Source organism: Porites lutea, chromosome 5 (genome assembly GCF_958299795.1).
Source record: "Porites lutea chromosome 5, jaPorLute2.1, whole genome shotgun sequence".
In the NCBI taxonomy this organism is placed as follows: domain Eukaryota; kingdom Metazoa; phylum Cnidaria; class Anthozoa; order Scleractinia; family Poritidae; genus Porites; species Porites lutea.
The window spans coordinates 27,572,651-27,598,638 of record NC_133205.1 but is presented as its reverse complement, the minus strand read 5'-3'; the positions used below and the strand labels follow the sequence as shown (position 1 = coordinate 27,598,638).

The 25,988-nt window shown below is 39.5% G+C and overlaps 2 protein-coding genes across 2 annotated transcripts; both read left to right on the top strand.

Moving 5' to 3' along the window:
* LOC140938166 (uncharacterized) lies at positions 1–8,455 on the top strand. Its single transcript, XM_073387688.1, has 18 exons — positions 1–51; positions 455–499; positions 2,281–2,334; positions 2,648–2,701; positions 2,813–2,866; positions 3,687–3,740; positions 3,911–3,964; positions 4,056–4,100; positions 4,511–4,564; positions 4,733–4,777; positions 5,219–5,272; positions 6,036–6,089; positions 6,195–6,248; positions 6,576–6,629; positions 6,777–6,830; positions 7,259–7,303; positions 7,869–7,935; positions 8,410–8,455. The coding sequence occupies exons 1-18, from the start codon at positions 1–3 to the stop codon at positions 8,421–8,423; spliced, it is 906 nt and encodes a 301-aa protein (XP_073243789.1). The 3' UTR covers positions 8,424–8,455.
* On the top strand, positions 8,426–25,664 carry LOC140938165 (uncharacterized). Its single transcript, XM_073387687.1, has 38 exons — positions 8,426–8,446; positions 8,969–9,022; positions 9,211–9,264; positions 9,521–9,574; positions 9,655–9,708; positions 10,229–10,282; positions 10,524–10,577; positions 10,662–10,715; positions 10,806–10,859; positions 10,952–11,005; positions 11,296–11,349; positions 11,585–11,641; positions 11,795–11,848; positions 12,012–12,065; positions 12,351–12,404; positions 12,536–12,589; positions 12,679–12,732; positions 13,018–13,071; positions 13,506–13,559; positions 13,646–13,699; positions 13,877–13,930; positions 14,117–14,170; positions 14,289–14,342; positions 14,495–14,548; positions 15,200–15,253; positions 15,365–15,418; positions 15,612–15,665; positions 16,834–16,851; positions 18,253–18,270; positions 18,439–18,456; positions 18,617–18,634; positions 20,429–20,446; positions 20,556–20,615; positions 20,710–20,839; positions 21,150–21,256; positions 21,970–22,044; positions 22,233–22,448; positions 23,293–25,664. Exons 1-38 carry the CDS (start codon positions 8,426–8,428, stop codon positions 23,437–23,439), a joined length of 2,253 nt encoding a protein of 750 aa, XP_073243788.1. The 3' UTR covers positions 23,440–25,664.
* Positions 25,665–25,988: the final 324 nt, after the last annotated feature.

The following is a 25,988-nucleotide window of genomic DNA, read 5'->3' as shown; positions in this document are numbered from 1 at the left end:
ATGTTGTTTGTTATTTTAAGAAGGCACTTAATCTGTGGTTGTTTGGCTCAAGTGTTTTGTTCTTTGTGTTTTTTTTTTTTTTTTTGCAAACTGAGCTCTTATTGGAAATATTCATTTAAGATCTGCCTTCTTGAAAATAGGTAGCGCAATTTCATTATAACAGGGAGGTTGTGCAACTGCGACGGTCACAGCAGCAAAAACGTCGCTTAGAAATTGTCGTTATATGTTAACGTCTTCCAGAGTCGTGAAACTAGGAAACCTCACCGAACATATGTAAAAGTGTGATGTGCGTGAAGAGTTGTTGTTTCCTTATTAAACCTATTGCTCTTTGACGCCCTGGCTGCCGCCGCCGTCGTGGTGGTGTAAGCTCTCTAAAAGCTGGTAGTAACTACACCAATGTTTTTAAATAATGGATCGCTACTGTGCTTACTTTGTTGTGTTATTTTATGGCTAGGGTACGCCCGGTAGTCGTGGTTTCGTTGGAGCAAAAGGCAAAAAGGTATTTTGTATACCACTGAAGTGTATAACTTATATTCGACGAGCCATAGTGCCTGAAAAACATTTCTTTTCCATAAAAACTGTTTACAAGATAAATGTGACTTGTGGTGTGTGCGTTATTTACGTTGGAGCGAGCTGTTTGTGTGAGCTCTTATCTGAGAGATATGGAAGATACTGAGACCATAGAATTTATGCTACGTTTAGTTAGTCGAGTGTTTTCAACTGGCTGGGCAGTCCATACAGGTAACGAACCTGGAACCATGAAATTCTTGCGTATGGAGGTAGAAGTCCTGTGGTTCCAGCTTTTTTGTAAAACTACAACAGAAAAAAATACGTTGAAGTGGATGTGTCCTTTAAGAGGCCCTCTTAAAGGAGGCCATGCTAGAGCATTTGGTCACATATGCTACGCCTTGTGCCTTGGATTGGTACTGTTACTGAGCCTGTCAGGCGTGAACGTCTTGAGGGACCATGTAATTGACTACAAGCAGGTAATTTGTTCATCTACGTTGCTGATGAATGTCTACAGGGTGATAAGCACAACTGTGGAGGATTTTAAGGAGTAGTACACGTCTTGTCAGGTTTAAGGTGTTTCTCTACTCTGGATATTGAGTGTGGATATTGGCAGATAGAGTTATAAAAGAATAACAAGAAAATGGAGGGTGTTTTTCCTGAAAGATGCCTGTGGTATTGCCGGGCTGATGACATCATAGTTCTTGTTGCTGATATACATTGAATTTCAGCGTTTCAAAATAAGTCTGGCGTTCCAAGAGACGATTATGAATAAAAGAACAGTTTTGCTCCAACTTTAATATATCCAGATGTCATTAAGTCATAGGTGTTAAATACATTTGTAGACAAGTCTGGATTGATGGCCAAATTCGCGATCAGAAGCGGCAAAGTATCACGTAACAACAAATGGAACAGTTTTATGATTTTTGTGGTGATTAAGCACTTTAACCTATACCTGTGCTTGATTCAATACCAGTTTAAAACTGGCTGTAAGTCTCTTAAGCGGTTGTTCAACTTTAATAAAGCACCTTTAGGGTCAGATAGCTAAGTAGCCAGTAAAGCCTCAGGCACAAATGTTTTTTCGTAGAATATTCATGAAAACAGATCTAAGTTCCCAGAGAAGGGAAATGCTTTTGTTCTTGTGAACCAACATATCTGCCATGAGATCAGCTACAAACCAGCCGAAGTGAGCCTAAAAGTTTTTGTAGGCACTTAGCTACCTGAAGATTACGATCTAGAAGTAGTAGTAGCCACCCCAAAGCTGTGTTTTGAGGTCTTGGTGAGTACTGAATTATACAGCGTCATGGGCGTGTGCTTGTTTTTGGTATGGCCCTGTCTGCACTCTACAAAATTTTGTTTGTTTTCCAAAAAAATCTGTCAACAGCATGCCATTTCTAGTGCGAACGATCTTTTCCACCCACCAAAATTTTCTCAGGTGTTACCAAACTTCAACGATGCCATCGTGAAGTTTTGGAGGCCTCCAGTTCTTTTCCAGGTGACAAAATCCTTTGTTCCTTGACAGTTATCCTTCGTTGGGTCATCTTATTTTGCCTGCATGACCAATTAGAATTTCTTCAATTGACGTTTCTGGTTATACGAAAAAATTTGCTTGTTTCGGATGCGAACAAGGTTGCAAAAACAAAATGTTGGTGGTTACAAAAATTTCATTATTGTTTTTTGGCGAAGGCCAAACTCTTTTTTTTTGTCGTAGTGCGAACGGGGCCTATGGTTATGATTTTCATATTTTGTTAACCATTTATATTCTGTTTCCAGGGAATTCCTGGTGTTAAAGGTGCTAAGGGAGGACATGGTGAAAAAGGGCATAAGGTATTATATTACATGGGATAACAGTTTTCCTAGCATACTCAGTAGGATAGTTTTGCTTCTGGCAGTCACGTTATTGTTCAAATCTGTGCTGTATCTACATGTAACTCAAAATGACAAATAAATGCTTTTAAAACACAGTTTTCCTGCCTTCAGAGGTGTTCATCTGAGATTAAATTGTGAACTTACTGTGACCTTCAGAAGTTGTGTTCAGAGAGATGTCTGCCCTTAATAAGCGTCCACTTAAGAAATTTAACCACAAGTTTACCATCAGATGCATCAGCTGGATTGACTACCTCTTTACTGTGTTTACTAGGGTATTTCTGGTCCGGCTGGAATAAGAGGTGAACAAGGTTTACCAGGAGCAAGGGTAAGATCAGTACATGTTTTCTTTCTTAGGTTTTTATTGGTGAGACAAACTAGCGCACGTTGTATTATGATGTTTAGCTGTCATCGTGTAACTTAAGTCTGTTTTTTATAGGGCCCACCAGGAGATCCAGGGGGCAAAGGTTCTCGAGGATTGCTAGGTCACAAGGTACATCTTGAACTTGATGTTTATGCTGTCATGGAAGCATACATGGAAATATCTTGTTAAACAAAACGTGATTTACCTTTCTCATAACTTCAACAGAAAAATTCACCTCTATTCTGCTGTTACACTCAAAGTGTTTTCTTGTCTAAACCTGAAACGCTTAAAAAAGACGGTCAGCGTGTTTCAGGTGTGGGTTTTGGGATAAGTATCAGTGTTCCATAACAGGATCTTCATTTTTCACGTCGTCAACATGTATGCTCACGAACTAAAGCCATGCAGCTCTATGGAGAGCAACCACAGAACTGAGCAGGCCACCTTAAGTAAGTTACAAAAAACATCGGGGCATATAATTAAGCTGTGCGATATCACTGAACAAGATGTTCAATGACCGTGGTAGCTCAAAAATGGATCATTTCTGGTATTAATGTGTTCGGCATTGATACTGAATGTCAGCATGATTTAAAGGATTCTCAAAAAGACCTGCTACCAGTCAGCGTGTATTCTTTAGTATGTCGTGGCTTCTTAAAGTCTTAGTTTTCATCTGACTGGTGACAAAAATTGTCGCAAATCGTTACCTACTTGACCATGCTTTGACAGCCACTTCAACAAAAGAAAGGTGATGTCGTAGAGGAAACAACAACACTCTACTTAACGTACTGGAAATTACCTTGTGACAAAGTTTCGGTGGTACTCAGACAACGAAACACATTTCAAGGTAAAATATCCTTCATTGTTTTACCTTGCTCTATTAATTCTATTCCTCAGCAGCATTTTGTGTCATGAAAGATCTCAAAATTTAACATAAATGATGTCATTATTTTAGGGCATGCCTGGAAAGCCAGGAAGAGCTGGAACACATGGTCTTAAAGGAACGTTGGTAAGCTGTTACTCAAATTCACAGCCTCACTTGGTTGTATTAAACAAGATGCGATGAAACGAATTACTTTTGGCATGATAACAGGTCTAGTCACCTAACGTAGTGAGTTAATATTAAACGTAGATTGTGTTTCTATACCATTAAAGCTTCCCATTTTTTTTATTGTCTAGGGTCCTGTTGGTGAACCTGGAATGTCGGGCCTTAAAGGAAACAAGGGAGATAAGGTTCATTTGCTTTGCAACGGTACAAACAATGTTAGGAAAACACCCAGCTACCATTATAGACATGATGATCAATTTTGTTTTGTTTTATTAGGGAGACATCGGTCGCCGTGGTTTCCGTGGAAGACGTGGAGAAAGAGTACGCTTCTTTTTTAGTAATATGATAAATTTTTTTTGCTATAGCCCGACTGAGAGAAGTACCAAGAGTCTGCGAGGAGAAAAAATGTAAAAACAAAATGCATGGTATAGATTGAGTGCAAAGTGAAAATCTCTTGGGATTGTTTTGCGCATTTTTCCACCTGCCTGGTTAAGCAACCCAATAATCAGTGATTCCGTAGAACGTTGCCTTGCTCTCTGTTTTTGATTTTTGGAATGTTTTTTATTTGTCTATCTCATAATTCACCATTTCACGAGTATAAAGGAGTTAAGAGCCTAAATGTGAGTCTTGTAGAACAGAGATCTTATGCGCATGGTTCTTTCACGGGAGAAAGTAAGTAGCGGCAAACATAACACTAATAGGCTTATATGTGCTCATTTCTTGCTGTTTAGGGAGATCCTGGTAGAAAGGGCCGACACGGGTACATGGGATTACATGGAGAAAAGGCAAGAACGTTTTACAACTGCTTTCATTAACTACTGCTGCATTTTATATGAAGTGGAATACTCAGAAATAACTTACGTGTTCAACAACAAAGAAAAAATAATTCAGAGAAGAAGCCAGTTTGTGGCATATTTTGCAGTTTCCATAGTTTCTTTTATTCTTATTTGTAGGGTTCAGATGGCACTATTGGAGAGCCTGGTCCACAGGGTCTAATGGTATGACATATTTGGAAATATTTCTACTTCTTGAAGGTGTCAAAAATAAGCCATTACATTTGTGTCTCACTGAGAGCCATACAGCTGTAGATACTATATATCATGTCTACATTTTTTAACTGCGCTCGCCTTATAAAAAAATAGAAAGTCACCTCGCTTTTGCTTTCGTTTTGTATCGCGATTTTTGTGTTTTGCTAAAAGTCTCGTGTAAAGCATTCTTGGCCTCGAGGACATTCTAGTTCTGATTCTAGTTCTGGCTGTCAGCGTCTTTTGGGATTATCTGTAGTGATGAGATTTGTTTTTGTTCGAACGCTTGTTTGTTTGAACGCTTTATGATTCTTAACTGTCCTTGTGTAATGGGATGGTCACATATTCAGAAATGAAAAGCAATTTGTTTTTGGTAAATAGCCAGTTTACCGATGGATGTAATATTTGTCTTAGGGAAAGCCTGGTGCTAGAGGGACTCTTGGTGATCCTGGACCAAGAGGACCTGAGGTAAGATGGTGTGAAAAACGGTGTATTTCATTTCTGTCAAAATGAACGTACTTGCTGTCGCTGTCCCTATCAGCCATGTGCAAGTTGACTTGTTAAATTGGATTTAATAATTAAGCAATAGAAAACGTTTTCCGTGTTTGCATAGCCTGATATAAACACGAGAGGGGTTGGGAGAATTCGAGACAGTTTATGCAAACCCGAGACGAAGTCGAGGGTTTGCATAACTGTCGAGAATTCTCCCAACGCCTCGAGTGTTTATATCAGGCTATGCAAACACAGGAAAAAAGTTTTCTATTGTTTTTATAAAATAACTTTCCCGAGAAAAAAACGCAAAACTCTGTGTATGTCTCTGATTAAAAGAAAAATTCTTACCAGTCGCAAAATCTTGTCCACGAAGTCTTGCACGCGTAATCAGTTCTTGTTTTGCAAAAAGATGCTTTGCAAAATACGGATTTTTCTCGCTTAAAACGGTCAGCTTAAGCGAAGAAAAATGTACACACCTTCTTTGTAACGATTTTCCAAGTTTCAGCCGACGAAGGAATGGGTAAATAAAGTAAACTTTTTGAGTTTTGAACTCGAAAACTTCTTCAAATTTGTGCTTGCGTGATTAGCGCGCGAAAAACCAAACAACTTGACGCCACAACCATGTTTACATACTCTCATGCAAACACTCCTCTCGGCCAATCAGAGCGCGCGTACTATCTTAGTTATTTTATAAATTAATACTTAAACTTCAATCGTTTATTGGTTGTTTTCGTTTCAGGGATTTATAGGTCCTAACGGCACATTTGGTGAGGAAGGAAAACCTGGACCTAGGGTATGCATACTTTAACCTTAAATCTAGAAAGAGAAATTTACAACTAAAATGTGAGCAACTGTTATTATCGTTAAGGGATAACGCTTTTTTCGGTAATTTTTGTAGGGCCTTCATGGGAAACCTGGCGACCAAGGCCAACATGGTGCAAAAGGAAGAAATGTAAGGGCTGTGTTTCTGCGTTTATGCATTATTCCCTGTTAGTTGAAGTATATTAGGCTTACATTGCCAAAAAATTACCAGACTCACTCATTCACCCATTTATTTAATCTTATATTTTCCTTTCTCTTAAGTTACTGCCATTTCTTCTTTTTATCATCAGTCAATCATTTCTCTTGTGTTTTGTTCGTTCGCGTATCCAAGTTCTCCTTTCATTCCGCCAATTATTCACCATTCTTTTTTTCTCTTTGTAGTCAGTTGCATAATCAAAACAGGTGCTAAATTATATTCTTAATTTGTGATCTGTAACTGGTTTTTGGTACTTTAAAGGGAGCTACTGGAACCCCTGGACCAGTTGGAGAAGGTGGACCTCAAGGAGATCAGGTAATACTCCATGAGCTGTGTAACGATATTTTGCTTTGTAAATAGCCAAGTAAATAAACCTTAGTACATATTTAACGAAATGAGTTTCAAAAACACTTTTCATAAACTTTTGTAACTATGGCTACTGATCAGAAATTTGCTCATCAGGGTGAAGTAGGCGCCAAAGGATTACAGGGCAAAGTCGGTGACCAAGGAAAACTGGTAAGTTTAATTTATATTTCGTAGAGCCGCTTTTCAATGTCTTTTTGTAATAGAACTATTGTCCATTTTTCAATTAGAGCTGAAATATCAACCTGTATTAAGGACCTTTAATGCGTGAATCACCCTCATAACAACAGATTTATTCATTAAAAACTTTAGGGACCTAAAATGTTGAAAAAAAGCCTTGTTAACGCTGGAAGATACCTTAGAATGATTGTGTGTAGAGATAATTGAACGTTTAATGTTTTCTTTTTATCTTTTTATTGTAACTGATAGTGAAAAGGTCTTCTTTATATCTGTTACAGTACTATCATTAAATACCATTTTGCCGGTTTCTTTTAAATAATTTTTAGATCAATACAATGATCACGTCTAATTACTCAACTGGTTTTTAAAATAGTTTTTCTGTTGCCATATTTTTCCTAAAGGGTGTTGTTGGCCCCCCTGGCGAAACAGGTGCTGATGGATTGATGGTGAGAAAATATTTTGATGATTGTAGTTAGATGTCTTATGTAGAACTCTTTAATTGCGTCCATCACTAACTGCACATCATTCTTACTACTTCATCTCATTCTTCTGCTCTTGCTGACCACTGTTTTAGTTTATGTAGTGGAATTGACGCATTTAGTCAAGTTTCACGTTACTACACCCCAAAAATTACATTCAGCTTCGCTTTCCTTTTTCAGCTATTTTATTTATCCGAATAGTTACTTTTGCCAAGTCAATTAACTGTTAAGTCGTGACAAAAGTAACACCTCTTTATTCGGCTGCCACACAAGCACATTTAACAGCTTCCAATGAAGAATGGCTCTGTCCGTAAAATTGTTTTCCTAACATAATAGCAGTCTGTGTTTACTTCTGTTGTTGTTGTTGTTGTTGATCACAATTTGGTAGATATTTCAAAGAAGAAGAATTTGCGATTGAAATCCAAGAACAAACTGTGGCAGCTCTTATAAGGAGGCATCGGACTCTTCACTTCTTTTCTCCTTTACTCCTATCGATCTTGGTACTTAATCTGTCTTCACTTGTCTTTCCTAGGGAGAAAAGAAAGAGAAGAGTCCGACTTGCAAATGCGTAGAGCTTTTGGACTTCGTTACAGGTTTCTGTAAGACAGTTATAGAGTAGAACTTTGTCTCAGTGTTATATCTGATAGCAGTTTCAAACCGATATTTGGGGGACGGTATAAAAACAATTGAGCACTTCTTGTAAAAATAAAACAAAAAGTGAACATGCAACACAGAAAATGTATTTCATTTGGTATGTCCTGTATGACAGTCCTTATTGACATATTTCTTATAAATGATCACGTTCCCCGACAATTTAAGCATGGCATCTTTATTAAAGATGTTGAACGTTTTACTTTTAGACTAGTTTTCACTTTATATGATGTCAATTTGGACTAAATTATCAAAGAGAAAACTGCCGTACTGTCGTACTCGTGTGTGAAAAGGTATTCCCTCCTCTCTCAATATCTTCCCAACTGAATTCTTTCTCACATAATACAAAGCCAGGACTATCAACGTTATTGAAGCTTTAGAAATTGCTTGTTTGATCTTAGTGGGAGACATATTTATTGCAGGGTCCACGCGGTGAGGATGGGAAAGAAGGAAGCGCAGGTGATCCCGTAAGTTGCCTACAAATCTACAAACCCTTTTTGCAAGTTGTAGTAAGGAACTGAATGGATTCATCAACATGCCATCTCTAACATGTTATTGTCACAGCATTCGCCACTTGCACATCTCCCAAAATGCACCTTGTTTGCGACCCCCGCCCCCTCTCCCCCCCAAATTTTGAATAGGCATTGTTTCCATTTCTCCTGGTACGGCTGTAATACCCAGAAGAAATGAAAAACAAAGGTTATGCAAAATTTTGGGGGGCAAACGAGGTATATTATGGGAGATGTGCAAATGGCGAATGATTTAGTTTTATTAAAAAAAAGAGCAAGAAATAAATCACGTAACCCTAACAGTTTCTCTGCAATGTTGCCAGTGAGCTCACGGAAATGGCGCTATATAAATTCTTGTATTATTATTAAATGAGAACTGGACTATCTTAATGCTTATTAGCTATGATATTTACCTATACAAACCGACAGGCAATTATTAAAAAGGTGATAAAAATTTTTGTCTCCTTTTCAGGGCATTACGGGTCCTCCAGGATTCGAGGGACTGATTGGCTTACCGGGGCCACAGGTAAAGAAATGCAATTTAACCTGTTACTTGTAAAATTTGAATAGACGTTAAGTAATCCCATAGACGTCAAGATAGTCTCCAATCATGTAGACGAAATCCTTGCCAAACGTGTAAATATCGTTGAAAGATATCGCACCAGTTTTGTAATACTGGAATTATCAATATTGACTTTAGATCCATGATCATAGGGTCCGCGTGGTCCACTGGGTAATCCTGGCCTGGCAGGGACTGATGGAGATCAGGTTGGTTATTTTGCCTGTAGCGTTGTTTTTAGTATTGCTCTGAAGGTTTTTAAAATTGAAATTAATTAAATCGTTTCAGACTTTTCGACGGATCCTTTTGCCAGTAATTCCTCAACTAAGCTGACGGAGACCATAGCATTACTTTCAGTCACTTTCCTGACCTTGCTCCTCACCCAGTTGTTACAATTTTAAGGACTACCCTAGAGTCGTAAGACATTAATTCTCGTAATTTCTGACGATGTGCATCATTTTGTAGGGCTATTATGGACCCACTGGCTTACCAGGGCCCACAGGGACTCACGGTGAAGAGGTTTGTGGCCGCTTTATCTTTTTAATCTTCACCAGAATGACCATGCGTAACTATGACATTTATGATTTTTGTTCTTTAAGGGAGATGACGGTTTGCCCGGTGCAAAGGGTCCACCTGGGAGTCGAGGGCCATTTGTAAGTAGCTTTTATTCATGGTCTTTGCTTGCAAGAACACCTGGGTTCTCCACCAAATGTTAATTAGGGCCAGCAGGGATGTTTGCTCTAGTTGTCGCGGTCACGGCCTGATAGAAAAGGTTTTCCCAGAAGCAAGAATATAGCGTAGTTAACTTGTATTACTATTTGTTAGAAGGTGTGGAATAAGAGTTTAAAATGTTAAATCTACGTCTCTGTTTACACTATTTAACGGACTTAAAAATGGTCATCGCTCTGTAAAAATTTAACTCTACCTTGAAATAAGACAGAAGTGTTTTTAGTTAATGCCCGATATTCTTAGTTTGTTCCCTTTAACCCCCGGGGTGAATATCCTGGATATATTTTTTTCTCTAATTCTTAATGTCTTTCTTGTTTTTGTCTCTCTTGAAAGTCGCGCTTCTTGCGGCCGGTAATTAACAGCGTGCTACATTTTGTAGCCATACTCCGAAATTGTTTTAACAACTACAAGAGACCGTTACACTGTTTTTTGTTTATATCAAAGGGTGCACCAGGACCACCAGGGCTATCAGGAAGGAACGGAACACGGGGAATTAAGGTAAATGAATCAAGCTCAAAATTTGAAACATTAGAAAATATAAGGGATTCTAGGTCGATATGCGCCCTTGATTTTTTACGTGCTTTAACTAAAGCTTTACAGCACGTAAATCTGTCCCATATCATGTCCAGTAACTAAATCATGTAATACACTGAACGAAAATATCAGTGTCTTTATATCTTGCTTGTGCTGGTTTTGTTTCTAAATCTTTAAATCTGAATTTACTGTACTTGTTTGTCAGGGTGAAGCTGGAGCACCAGGTTCCAAAGGCCCTCAAGGAGAACGAGGTTTGAAGGTGAGTTGATTCTTACTACTCACTATGGTTTCCGCTACTTTTCTGTACCCTTCTTTAAACTTTTTAATTTTGCTAATCTTTCAGGGTACTGTAGGAGACGTGGGAGTATCTGGAAATCAAGGGCAATCTGGAAAAGAGGTATTATTGATGTAAAATGCTGCAGTGACATATTCCCACGCGTGTTCAAAGTCTTAATTTTAACTTGTTTGGTTTTCTCGCCTTCCCCAGGGTTATTCTGGTTTGCCAGGCTTAATGGGCACTCACGGAATCCAAGGACAAAAGGTGTCGTGATATGTCCTCTATAATCCTGCCGTAGAACGTTTCTCTCTTCTATTTTATCATTGCATAGACGCCTATTATTTATTGCTGTGTAGGGTGGAGATGGTGATACTGGACGGTGGGGTGCTACTGGATTGAAAGGGCCAGAGGTATGTTGTTTGCTTCCTGTCGTCACCCTCGCGGACATTTACAATGCATTTTACGAAGCATAAGAGTAGCAGTAGAATGAAAAACCGAAACGAAGACAACATTGTGAGATTCAGGAGTAATATTACTCAATCGAATAAAGAAATGCGACCCCAGTATAATGCTTTAAAGAAATTGACAATTCAATCCCGTAGTCAGTTCAATTATGTATTTTCGTCTATCAAGATCAAGCATCCCATTCAGGATTCGTCTTTTATTTTGTGGTTTTATTGGTCTTTGTTTCTTTACATAGGGAATGCAAGGCTTGCGAGGACGTCCGGGTCCTGTGGGTGACGCGGGCCCTACGGTCAGTATCCTAAGTCAACTGTGCATGTGTGGTGTGCTTGTACATGTTGGAAATAAAAATGAAAACTAATTGCGCCAATAAGCAGAGTACACACTAGAGCAACGATCTGACTACTGGGCTCAAATCCCTCGACTCTTGAGTGAAAGCAATCACTAGCTTAGTTTCATATTTTCCTTGTCTGTTCTCATCGCTGTAATCTGAAAAAGCAAATAAAAACGCTTTTCTTATGTTTCAGAGTAGTGAGTCCGGACCTCCTGGAGAAATTGGAGAAGGAGGCGACATAGGAGAGACGGTAACATGTCTGATTCCTTTACCAAATAAGAACTTTTGCGTGGATTTATAATGCCAGCGAACAATGCTGGATATTAAATACGACGTTCGTATTGTAATTCACTTAAGTGGTTTGCTTTAACTTTCTCTTTGGTTTTTGGTTTACGTCTTCCAGGGTGAAGCTGGAGAGAAAGGAATAAGAGGCTCATCTGGAAGCAAAGGGCGAAAGGTCAATGCTTATGTTGCTACGTAACTTCAGTTAACCGAATACAGACCGGTAAAAGTTAGGGGACATTAGCAAGTTCAGACTTTTCTAAAATAACCCATCGTTATATCAGGCATGAATAATACTTATACCCTTTGTTAAAATTTCGTTTTTATAATTTTCCTAGGGTCTCAGTGGCGAGAAAGGACAACCTGGTGGGCGTGGCGTCGCTGGAAGAACGGTAATTATTATTTAGAGGAACCTGAAAATGAAGACATTTTAAGCTGGCTGGAGTTTCTGGCGGTTTAGTATGTAATGTAATGTAATGTAATGTAATGTAATGTAATGTAATGTAATGTAATGTAATGTAATGTAATGTAATGTAATGTAATGTAATGTAATGTAATGTAATGTAATGTAATGTAATGTAATGTAATGTAATGTAATGTAACGTAACGTAACGTAACGTAACGTAACGTAACGTAACGTAACGTAGAACTGAAGTATCTGTCTTGTCTATTTTAAGGCTTTTTTAGGACCTCCAGGGGAAAGAGGAGAAAGAGGCGCTACTGGAGGTCAGGTAAAGTTCTAATGACTATAACTGTATTTTAATCTGTTTCTTTTTTATATGGGTTGATTGCAGTTTGCCCTTATTGTTATTATAGGCGAGCAATAATTTTTTATCTTGAGATATTTGTTTCTTGTTTGCAGGGCTCAGTTGGTGCTCTTGGTCCACCTGGAGATCGTGGAGTCGTGGGTATCGGGGTATGTTTAGTCTTCACTTTGGTAAACTTGAAAAATATATAGCAGGGTTTATTTTAATTGCTAGTTTGTTTTTTCACTTGTATCTATAGGGTATTACAGGCATCCCTGGTGTTGGTGGAATGAGAGGTGACTCTGGAGAAAAGGTATTTTTCGTACCCCTTAAGACTACTTAAATTAGTGTTAAATACTGACTATGTCATTTTGAATTACCTTATTCATGATGTTCAAAACGAATTTACGGATGACTGTATTCGACAATTTCTCCTTTACTACTATTCGTACTATGTAATATTGTTGTTTTGGAGTTACTGAAAGTGAGGTGTCCATTTAGGTTAATAAATACTTTCCTCTGGGTGTTGACATAGGAGTGTTATCCACATTTGTTTGGGTCGTTGCGTTTATAAAAGAACTTGTTATTTCATATTCAGGGTGAAGGTGGAAAAAAGGGCAAAGAAGGCAAGGATGGTTCTCCTGGACCTCAGGTAATAAAGGCTTAGATTTGTGGAAACCTTCGGAGAAAAGGAAAGCAGGAACTATCAGAGAACAGAGTTTGAATTACAGAAAAGATATAGCAGGAGATAATTCCATCAATTTAATTTTGTTTTCCACGTTAAAATGCTAGCCATCCTTGTGTCCTCTTTAAAAGTATGATAGTTTCCATGTTTTTATCCTTCGCGTTGTTTCGAACTCAATAAAAGTACCCTACGAGACCAAAGTGCATCAGCTACAACATGTAAATCTGTCGCGGTACCTTAGCTTAAGTATGATTTCCGAGATCGTTTCTGGATTGAATAATATTCTTTTCTGAAATTTTTAACCAGACGTTTTTCGAATCAAGGAATCTTTAATCGTGGGTTGAAATTGTTACAGGAAAACGATTGTTGAGTGGCTGACTCGTAAATTTTGATAATTGTAGGGTTCTCGTGGATCCAAAGGACAAAGTGGAGCTATGGGATTGGAGGGACTTTCGGTAAGATGAAATACTTTACATTGGAACGAACCACGTATATAAACCTTCAATTACCTAATGAAGAATATATGTTTTTTTACTTAAAGGGCGGGAAAGGAAACCGTGGTTCTAAAGGAGGTGGTGGAGGGAGAGGCGAAAAGGTAATATTTCCTTTTTAACGCAAACCATAAAGATGGTTATTTTTGTTAGTCTTAAATTGATTCTTCATCTCCAAGTAACCACTAAGATGTAAGCTTGACATTAACTCCTGAGTTGTTTTTAGCATTTTGCAGAGCTGACTTTAGTTTTCAGGACAAATACTGTTATTCAAATTATAGGGAGAACCAGGTGCTCAAGGTATTCTTGGAATCAGTGGCCAGGCAGGACCCATGGTATGCAAAGGACCTTGTATGGTTTATGGTAATATTCGTAATAAAAAACTGTCTCCAACAGTGTAGTTCTATTGGCATCAACAACTAACAGGCTAATAAACGAACTTTCTATTTGATTAAAGAACGGCCGTTATTTTATATTAGTGTAATTGAGACCACTTTTCTAACGTTATTTTGGTATCTCAGGGAAGCGCTGGTCCACCTGGTGTAAGGGGGTTTCAAGGTTCTCGAGGACCTCAGGTAATGTATTTAGATATGTATTTGTTTTCAGACGTTTTCACTCATTTATCATCAATCCCAGCTCAGCATCTATCGTCGGTTCTCACCTAATCGCTTATTTGAACTGCACCTTTTTTAGGGAGGAAAGGGTTTAATTGGAGAAACTGGATACCCAGGAACCGAAGGAGCCGAGGTAGGAACTGCTTCTAAGCGTGGCTTAAGAATGCCCTCTTGTCTACCGTTCATTTGTGTTAACTGGAACGCTTAACTGACCAACTAAGTCTTTCTCAGCTCAACAAATCGACTTTTGCTTTCAGTTTAAATAATCGCCTGTTTCGTTACCAGGGACTTCCAGGAGAAAAAGGTTCCCGAGGAGGGTTTAGCGCGCGGGGAGATATGGTGAGTTGTGGTTTGTTATCTAGCTATTTTTGAATAAGGCTGGGTGTGATACGAAGAATTTTGTAGATCGAGGAGGGTGTTTGGAAAAACTAATGCCGTTTTTTCTATGACGCTGATGCTAAAAACAGGTACGCTGCCCGCGCCGCTGTCTGAGTGAATTGAATGATTAGGCTTTTGATTCAGAGCCCATTCGGGCTCGAAGAATAATTGTTTTAGTAAAATCCAACTAGTTGGTCAAAAATATCGAGACAAAACAACTTTAGCTAGCAAAACTCGATTCAGCCGCCATTGTTTTGGTTTTCAAAGCCGGCTCTTTTCGCTACTAGTGGGCTGTAAAATATAGCCTAGTAGTAGCTCAACCAATCAGAACGCAGCATTGATAATAGAACACTAGTTGGATTTTACTGAATTGGCAATATACAATCGTTGATCACAGAGTGACTGACGTCAACGATTGTCTGTTGCGCGTATCTTCCGAACTGGTTTGCGCCAGCTGGTTATAAAGAATTAATAGTTGACGGATTGAAGCCAATCAGACTAAGAGGCTGCGAGACATTTTGAATGATAATGGTTTAGTATCATTCCTTTTTCGTTTTTGTATTTGTGAATTTGTTCTTGCACTCACAGATTTTTCCTTGCTCTGGTTTTTAGGGAGAGCGTGGTAGTCCTGGGAAAAAGGGACTAGCTGGACCTCAAGGAAAAAAGGTAAATTTGAAGATTCATTCGACCAGTATGGAATTTTCTTCAATTCCTCTCGAATCTCCTGCCGTGGAGTGTAACTCTTACTCAGGTAACTTTTAGCTTTGTATCTCACAGGGTCCTGTGGGTGTTGAAGGACCTCGCGGAGAGGTGGGCGCTGAAGGAGAAAGGGTAAGCTGTATTCATTGTTGTTGAACCAAGTTAAGAGAGTAGGTTTTGTCTTATCCCCTATGGATAATTTGCACCACTCAATAGAGAGTGTTTATTTTGTAATCTTTTCTTTTTGAAAATGGACTGCCCGTCGTTTCACAGAAACTCTCTTCCTACTTCAGATAAACAATCTATGCTTCATTTTGGATTCTAGGGTGAACCTGGAATGCATGGGCGAGAGGGAGACCTGGGCTCCATCGGAGATGTGGTAAGTTTTTCGAATGAGCTGGCCTGCTTCGTTGGGTTATTATGCTGATAACAATAGCAACAGAAACGTAGACGGCTATTACCATCAGTGAAAGTTCGATTGTGTGAGAATTATGCCAAAAATCTTAATTTTTGTCAAAAACGGTCCAAAAAAGATGGAATGTAACTGCAGAACCTAAGAGGTAAAAAAAATGAATACGTGAAAACGATTCAGACCTGATAGTGGTTGGTGGCCCGACGAGGTGTTGATAAGAAAACTTCAACCGTGAAAAAAAAAACCCTTTTTCGCGGATTTAGAATACATTTTCGTTCTAAAAATTGAGTTTCCAAATTCAAATTCTCCGATTATGTCTACGAAAACATCTAATGTACTGCGGTGATGAAACAAACAAAAATTTCAAGTATACCAGACTGGTTGAGAGCTACGCCTCGTTCTTAAACTCAGAACTCATGAATGATGCATTTAGGGAGGAGCGGACTGCTTCTTCAAACGAGTCCAAAAACTAATAACCTTTCTGAAATTCTTCAAACCAATCAAAACAGCCGTGACATCGTCGAATCATACCACGCCAAATAGGGTTATGACCCATGACATCATCGAAACCTGTCAAACCAGTAAAAATAACCATAAAAGAAGAACATGAAATCACCTTATCTAAAACGAAGTGCCTTTTAACGTCATCGACGTCAATTTCTCTCACGGAGTAAGCGGTCCACACTATACTACTAATGCAGCGACAAATATATGTTAAAAAATATTTGAGATATCAAACAAAACACTGACGTCTAGCCCATTGATTTTTAACAACTTTGTGAGGTGATTCCTAATTATTGTAGACTGGGATTGCTGTTCGATGTATACATTATATAGGCGAAACTGCCATGTTTAAAAAGCGTAAAAGAGAATGTCAGCTTGTGGTCTAAAACAACAAAAACCAACAATTTTTGAAAAAATGTAATTCAGTGAGGGAGAACATTGTAGAAACGCTTGCTTATTGAGCTCTATGAGATACATTATTTGCCATGATATGCAAGATACATGACCATAATGTTTGAAAAGCTATGGTGTTATTCAACAAAGTAGGAGAAGTGTAAAGGATAACTAAACGTTTCTAATTACTTGCGTTGAGTTGTTTAATTTGTCACACTAATTTCTGTCTTATTTTCAGGGTTCTACTGGAGACGTGGTAAGTCTTAAATTTTCTGTTAGGTTGTCGTTTTGGATATATGAACAAACCTGGACTATAACTTTGACATCGAAGGCTAGTAGAAAAACGCTTAACTCATTTTTGAACAACTACAGGATTGGTCATCCAAAATGGAGTGGATTAATTTATATCACAACCCTACACATTCAGCGACACCTCGGTTTGCTCATTTTCAAACTAGCCTTAGAACAATACGAATACAATACACTAATCTTTATTGACCCACGGTAAAATTCATTCAGGTACTAAAAAGTGTGAATCTATTTACATCTAGTTACTTAAGATAGTTACAAGTCAAAATCCAAATGGTAATTTCAATTACATTATTATCACTGTTACAACAAATTTAAAGAAAAAACATGTTTTCCATGAATGCCGTACTTCGAGTTGTTCATGTAGTAATCGTCCAAAAGTTTCTTGAATATATTCAGAGATTCTGCTTGCCTTGCATTTTGAGGAGGGCTACTCTAGAGAACAGCACCACTGTAGCGGGAACTATCACAAGATAACTGATTTGTGCGTGGCAATGGAATAGTTAATTTATTCACAGAATCTCGAAAAGTATAAGGAGTTGTATCAGGTCGACTAGTAAATTTGGAAGTTAAATACTAAGAAGCAAGTCCATTCAGAGATTTGAAAACTATAAGGGCTTTTTTGAATGTCATGCTGGTTACTAAGATTTTTGCAGTTTAGGCTATCCATTAGTTGTGATGCGTCGGCATCATAATTCGGGCTGCACGATTTTGTAGTTTTTGAAGTTTATTCGATATTTTTTTTGCCACAGGATTCCCAGACAACATTACAATAATCGAAATGCGGTGGAATTAAGGCCTTGTAAATAAGATGTAATGTGGTGATGGGGGGGGGGGGGGGGGGGTTGCAAATTGTCTGGCCCGTTTAATAGAAGCAATTTTTGCCGGAGGTAATTTTTTTAGCAACCTTATCGATATGGCTAGCCAATGTAACATTTGCATCAGTAAGTATCGCTAAAGATTTAGTTGTTGTGACTTGATTTATGTTTGAGCCATTGACCGTTAGAGTGGGAGATGCAGTCGGGATGTTAAGGTTTTGTCTGGAACCAATCAGCGTGAACTCGGTGTTGGTCACATTTAGAGAAAGTTTGAACGCATCGTCGGCGACTGTGATGCCTTTTTTTCACAGCAACAACCTTGCATTTCTAGCCTACCGGTATGTGCATCCTCCTTGTACCCCCAAAACAAAACAAAATCGGGGAGAGAGAGAGGGTTGTCATCGTCTTTTTGTCGTTTTTTTTTTCTCCTTAACGGGGAGGATACGGATGTACACATGCTATACTTTTCAAACTAAAACTTAAAAAAAACCGTGTATTAAACTTTAACGTATATACTTTTTTCTTTTCAGGGTGAGAAAGGTATCTCGGTAAGTCGTCGACCTTTATCTTAGAACCTGTTTTTTCTTTGAAATATTCCTCGCGTACTCAACCGAATATTTGATATCTTCGAATAGTGTTATCTTTGTTATGTAACTATTTACGCTTTAATTTTATTTATTGTTAATTCTGTATTTCCTTGATTTCTTTCCATTCAGGGTGACTCCGGGCTGAAGGTAATGTTTTGTATGATAAACGTGACTTGTTAACAAGGTCGCTTGTTTTGATTTCTTTTTCTTCCTTCCTTTTGGATTTATCGCGTAATAAAATGTTTACGGACATTTTCATTCTTGCCATTCACTAAAGTAGTTTCTTTGTTCTCTGTTCATTTTACAGGGTTTGAGAGGAATTTCGGTAAGTCTCCTTCTATTTTTGCTTATTTTCTAAACGCGGAATGCTTTACAAGGCTTAAACCAGCAGTGTAGAGCGTTTTCAGTCACGTAGTTAGCAGCTATGCAAATTTATTGGAAGGTTTTACATAAGAGAAAGGTTCAACTCCTACATGACTGGTTCGGAACACCAACATTGCCGCCATTTTATTGTCTTGGTTCACAAAAAGGGCGGATGTGATGTCATTTGTAAACGCTCTATATATTCTTCACGTGGCAAGGCCGTGCTATTTAAAACAATTGAACACTTACCTACTTGTCCAAGAAATATCCGCTTGAAGCTACAGAAGAACGCAAAAGAATAAGCTATTTGGAACGAACAAAATGATAATCGTGGTCAGAGTTACATATTAGAATTCAGATTACGTGTAGACAACTTGCGCTAGGACCCACCTCTTTTGTTCATTGTAATTCTCAAACAAATGAAAGGCAGGTTGTGAATCAAACAAACGCAGTTACTAGTCTGTATTTTCGCGTTTTTTACATTTGTTCTGCTGCGCTCGAATTCAAGTTTGTTGAGTATGCATATTTTCAAGAAACTGGTGCTTAGCCCGTGCAGATCGTAAAAAAAAAGCAAACGAACAAAAGACGTTGCAAAAGTCAAGCAATTTTCGGTCTCAACGCTCGAAAACAAAGCGCGAATGCTAGAACCCCGTGCTAATGGGGAGAAATAACTAACGTGCGAACGAGAAATACCCAGGCTGGGCGATAAAGGCCCTTGGGGCGACAATAAGTAGTGGCAAAGCATTCTTGCTCCACTCACTCGCAGATCAGTACCAAGGACGAAGGCGGAACGGTCCACCCACCCACCCACGCGCTGAAAATTCGTGGGGTTAGCCTACTGCCACGTTCTATTTCCTCTGAAGGCGCTCGATCAACTCTTTCATAACTGAATATATTCAATGAGTGCGAAGTGAGAGTGTTGTGTAATAGGACACTGTTTTCTCCCCAGAGATACTGTTTGCAAATGCCCTTAGGCATAGAGCGTTTTCACTGTCTTGGCCAGCCGCTATGCAAATTAATGCGGCAACACGGAGAGTTTACACAAGAAAAGAGTTCAACTCCCAAAGGACTGGTTTGGGGTACCAACATGACCGCCATTTTATTGTTTTGGGACACCAATATGGCGGAGCTACGTGACGTCATGTGAAAACGTTCCATATACAGTCCTCCCAGGAGCACTTGAAAACAATGCTTTATGGAAAAATTGAATGAATGTCTACACTACACGGGATAGCGTTTGATGTCGACATGAATATACTCCCGCCTGTTCACACTATCGTGAGTCGCACAATAAACCCATCCGATAGTTGACAATACACATTCAAGATTAGCCTGCGTAGCAGGCGCTTGGAAGTAGTGGGCACAAGAAAAACCGGGCGCGCGAGAAGGAGGCACGCGAGGGGAGAGGGAGCTCACCCCTCGCGTGTCTCCCTCGCACGCGCGCGTTCTCTCCTTCGCCTACTGCTTCCAAGCGCCTGCTACGCAGGCTAATTCAAGAAAGGCGAGGCGCAGCTTTGCTCCTTTACAGAAATCGCTCAGAAAACAACGTAATTGTGCGTGAACAAAAAACCTATCCGATATGGTTTTCGTGCCGGCTCTGCGGTTGAGTGTAGAACTAGCCTCAGCGCAGATTCACTGAATCAGTCGGGGGTTCTTCACTTTGTTGTGACCGGATAAACCCTCTGACGTTTCCTTCAGGATTTCATTTAAAAGCTTAACTTGGTATTATTCTTACCTATCTTTATTTCATTTGCAGGGTCAAAATGGGTCTCCGGTAAATTTCTTTATATCACCTTTTTTGGCAGTGTTAGTCTTCAGTGAGAGTGCAGTTATGTGATTGAGCACGTAACATGTGTTTCTAATTATGTATTTTGATACCTTAGGGTCCTCCAGGAATTGTGCTCGGACTTCACAGACTTACACATTACCAATCCCTGGACCAGGTTAATTAGAGTATTTTTCTTCTGCTACTTTTGTCGTTGTTGTTGCAATTTCCGATATCCGCAGCTGATTCCAAGTATTATGACTCTCTTTCAGTCAGTCCAAAATCTAAAGACGATACTCTACATGTCATCGTCAGTGGAAAACTACAAATTTCCTGTTGGTACCAAGGATAACCCTGCCATGACTTGTAAAGAACTAATGGATATTGACAACATTCAAAATGGTGCGCTTCATTAAACTATGAGACATCACCATTTTAAAACAAATATTGATTCTACTGCATTTTCTAGGCTAGTTCACAGGACACCGGACGAATTTTCGACTGGTTGACTATTCGTGCGTTTAGGTGTTACACGGAACCATCTTAACCGCGCGAGACTTTAGACGCTTGAAAGTTCCGTGTCAACAGAGCGAAAAATACTGAACGGTCCCGGCTGAATAAAGTGTCCGGTAAAATTTTTCAGCTGGTCGAAAATTCGTCCGGTGCGGTGTAAACGTACGGCTAATCTATTCTGTCGTGTCTTCTAATACAGGTTACTTTTGGATCGACCCTAACCTTGGTTGCCCTGCTGATGCAATTCGAGTCTACTGCAACTTTACTGCTGGCGGAGAGACTTGTGTTCCACCTTCTCGAGATACGGTAGTTTTCCTTGTCTTTTCGTCCAGCAATGAACTTGAAAGGGAGCTTAAGCAACTACAACTACGACGACGACGACAAATTCAAAAAACAATTGATTTAATGATCAAAACAACAGCCCTGCACGTGCATCACGCTACATTTCTTTGACGTCCACTGCACGATTACGACGTGAAACCTCCTAATTAATTTGACGTTTTATGGAGGACGTGGACATACGACGACGAATTTTCCTTCCTAGTTTTTGAACTTGAGTAAATCCTTAAGAATTCAACTCCAGGAAAAGTCGCCTGCATTTGACATAATGAGCGGGTTCAGATAGACGCGATTAAGTTTGAACGAACGCAAATTCGTTTTTTTAGCGAAGTTTTCACTGCCGTCGTCGTTGCTTAAAGTCCCTGATGACAACTTGACGGCAGTTTTCATAATTGTTTTTTTGGTCGATTTCTACGAGTAAACTGTCCATGTAGTAAATACACAATAAAATGTACACCAATAAATTGGAAAATTACAAAGATTGTAAGGTTAATAAACTCTGAAAACTTCCTTTTCAAGAAACATGCCAAATCCTTTTGTATTGGGGCTTAGCACCCTTTAACTCTCTCAGTTTGTCATAGCTTAAAGAACTTATCTTACGAGGAATGGAAGAAGGAGGCACCGTCATTAAAGGGGAAAAGCATAGCTTAGCATTAACTCATTAGTCTTTCTATCACTAGATTCCTAAAAGGACGTGGCAGAGTAGCCCAGAAGCATCTTGGAACAGATTTTCCCGTCTTGAAGAAGGGTTTAAGGTAATATATGTTTGCAACGAGGTATCTCGTTTTTAGAGGTATAGTAATTTAACTTGATTTCGTCAGTCGTCCAGCAGTATTTTTGATAAGCTAGGTAGTCCTTGCAGTAGTTAGAGAGTAATGTGATTTCCTAGGTGGAACTCAATGTTCTTTTGTACTGACTAGAACCTGCCTTGGTTCATTTATAGATCAATTACACGGCCAGTAGAATTCAGTTCAATTTCCTGCGACTTCTCAGTACCAGAGTCAGGCAATCTGTAAGAGTCAAATGTAAGAGAGTTGTAGTATGGTTTCACCGTGTCAGTAGAAGTTATCGTTACTCGTGGATTTTTCATGGACGAAAAGGATTCGATTTCACACCGAACAGCAACCCGAAGCCAAAAGTCATGCGTGACTATTGCCAGGTGACTACATAGCTACTAACCATTGCACCCGGGGGCGTTGATCAATCCTTTGCTCTCATTGACATTATTGATACGGTTGTTTGTTTCTTTTAGTTTTTTTTTGTACTATTAGTAGCTTGTTTCGAGCTCTCAGCTTGTGCCAAAAGGCGTAAACTTTTTCACATGGTGGGGCGGATGTTTCACATCGATGACGATGGGGCGATCACAGATGTTCACGCTTGCCACATCAATGGTCCGACCGACCATTTTTGACAGAAATGAAAGACAACTCGCTGTCTAGCTTATGCTAGCGGTATCAGTCAAACCCCCACAACCGATAATGACACTACTGTGATAGAAGGGAAGATAGTTCAAGCGATCATGCACTCGTAATCTTACTTTGTGATCGTCCACTTCTCGGCCGACGAGAATAGTTCCCCATACCACAAGCTCCAAAAGGGGGGCGACTAACTCTGGGGAAAGAACCAGGCTAAAAGCAGAAAAAAGACATAGAAAGACTGGAAATTCCGGTTAGAAAATCAAATGAGGTTAGCGCCTTTCCGTTTGGGAGGCTTCAGAAAATATGGACTGTGATTTGAGGCGAATCAATTTGTCTGCTCAGCTGATTTGGATATACTTTTTAGCGGGTTGTTCTCCCACCACGTCAAATTTTGTGGTTTTATGTCTATGCAATAGAATTTAAGGAGTAAAAAAAAAAAAGAAAAAAGAGAGACTGCTCGTAGTCTAGCTTACGAGCTGAGAATTTGCAAAAGTTTGTTCAAGTTTCTGTTTTAGCTTACTTTTCATCCATGATTTGATTTGTACGTTGGTTTGTTGATATCTTGATATTTGAAAATTTAAACAGCGGGACGATGGAAAGTGGCGCAGAACGGAGATCACATTTGATAGCGAGAGGGTGGATGTTCTTCCTCTGGAAGATCTGTCGTTTTTTCATCGAGCAGTAGGAAAGGAACAGTTCGGCGTCAAGATTGGGCCTGTTTGCTACCGGTGATCGAATTTGACAAGGTCATACATCAATTAATCAAATTGCTTCCATTTAGTGACCAGTAAAGCAGGAATTACAAAGTCGCAGTATTTATTTGTTTTGACATGGAATGTCCTCCCTGTCTTGTTATTTTCCTTAGATAAGTATTATCATATCATTATTGTTATCAAAACCTATTTTATGTTCAATTGCAAGGTTCCTTTTATAAAAGTGGAGTTCTTGTTCATCGAGGGTAGACTCATTCGCCGTAAATCACACTAGAGACGGATTATCCGTCTGAGACGGGTTACGCGTTGGATAATTCGCGTCAGACAGATAATAGGTCTTAATTTGAAGGTGGAACGGTTTTTATTTTGGAAGGACAATCCGCCTGACTTCATCCATCTGTTTTTCCATCAATTTTGACGGTTTTGAGGATGGATTATCCGTCTCAGACGCATAATCCGTCTCTCGTGTGAAAACAGCCATTGGATATGCGCATCGATCGCCGTCACATTTGCATGGTGGAACTATTTATTGTTTTTAAGCTTTAAACAACAAAATATTCCAAGGTACAAATGCGATAGCTATATGCGTATACAGTGCAAGTGAATCCAACCCGGCAAAACGTGGTTTTGAGCACCTGATTATGTCAGGATGTACCTACTGGTCAGCGTGGAACGTTTGTTTTGTTTTAATAACTATTTGACTTTCGCTCGGCTTGAGTAACCTCTACGCACCGATTTCACGAAGTCATCCAAAGTAGCCAAGGTCACGTCTGTATCCACACGAATCCGGATACGCTGAAACCGTATACTTGATATTTGCGTCAACAAGAATTCGGTGCAGTGTATCTGGTTTGGCTTAACCCATCCACACGCTACTGCGATTTGCATTTGCTTTCGTGGCATTTTTGATTGTTGTTGAAGATATATCGAGCACACTGAATGGCCAGGCCTGCCCGTATGTTGTCCCACCAGGCACTTGTTCTCGCTGAACGAACCCAAAATCGTCTTTGACGAGGTTCAGAACGAAGACGTTTTACGCGCCGTCGTCTCGAAATAAATGATTCCACAATCTGGATGAGATTATGTCGTCTTTCGAAATGACTAATTGTTCATGCAGTCAAAATAGCAAAATTGATTTCATCGCATGCAATAAGACTGGCTTATAAGAGCCAGTAAGTGACAAACAGGACATTGTTGTCCGCCATTTTGAACTTGAAAGTTTTCATTTAAGACTGACCTGAGTTTATGACGTAGTTGGCTTCAAAAATATCCGGTTTTAGTCGTCCACACGAATTCACCAAATCCGTCGGATCCAAAAGAATCCACTCTAGAGGACCGTTTAAAAAATATGCGGTTTCGGTGTGCGGATTCACCGGATTCCTGTGGACGGAAGGCCGATTCGCATCAAAAAGTATTCGGTTTCAAAAGCATCCGGATTCGTGTAGACGGGACCTAATACTAATTAGAGTAACAGTCGAAACATTCATAGGCCATGCATGTTTAACTTAGGAGGTTCTCATGAACCCTATCTTTGAAGTCTTTACTAAGGCCTGTTTATATGAAGTGAGCTAGCCTGGTTAGCCGGACTGGCCCGCTTTACCGGGCTGGCTTGGCACATGCCTTCTTTCCTCATAAAATTTTCGTTGTGTTTATATGAGAAGGCGGGCTGGCCCGATCTGCCGAGACCCCGGTTGCTCGAGCCAAGATCCGAGCTAGCCGGGCCGGGCCGGCCCGGTCCCTCATATAAACACAACAAAAAATTGAAGAAGAAACAAGGGCTTAGCGAAGCCAGCCCGGCTAACCGTGCTGGCTCACCTCATATAACAGGCCCTTAGCTAGTCATTTATAGAGATAGAGCTATGCATTGTGTAAATGCTTTTTCAGTGAGTAGGTGACGCGACTGTTGACCTGGAGCTATTAAAGTATATTCCCATGAAATAGTTTTTTGTGTCTCGAAATGCTTTCGCGCTCATCGAACATCGTGCTAGACAGCGAATGGATAAAATGATACACACGAGTAAATCAGGACAGACAGCTAGTACGACCCGTTTAGTTTTATAGTACGTAGTAGCGCTGGAATATAAAGAACAGTTATATCTTGAACATTGCTACAGCACTCTGTAAAGTAATATGTCAAGAATTTCTATCAAGAACGGAGTTAAGCTTATAACTAAGCATAGGGAGTGTTCTTCTGACTTTTAAGTCATTAAAAGCCATAATTAAACTTGCTTTTTATCTCACAAACGGGCTTCGTGTTCACTTTGACCTGTTAATAGAAGGAAGTCATATCCATTGGGACTTGTTTTTGCACTCGTTGAAATGCAAGAAGAAACACTTCGTTTCATAAGAGCGTTTTCTTTAAATATTTAACAAGTGTACATGTGGGATGCAGGAGCAAGATCCCTGTATGAGCTTGGCATTTCCATTTTCAAAGATGTCGCGATACCGCGTTGAACCGAATTGTGGTATCCAAGCGGTTTAGAGTCTCCGGCGTTTGTTAAAGAGTTATTCTTCAGAATGTATTAACAATATTTGTCCGGTTTCTCGAACCTTTCTATTGACTTTAGA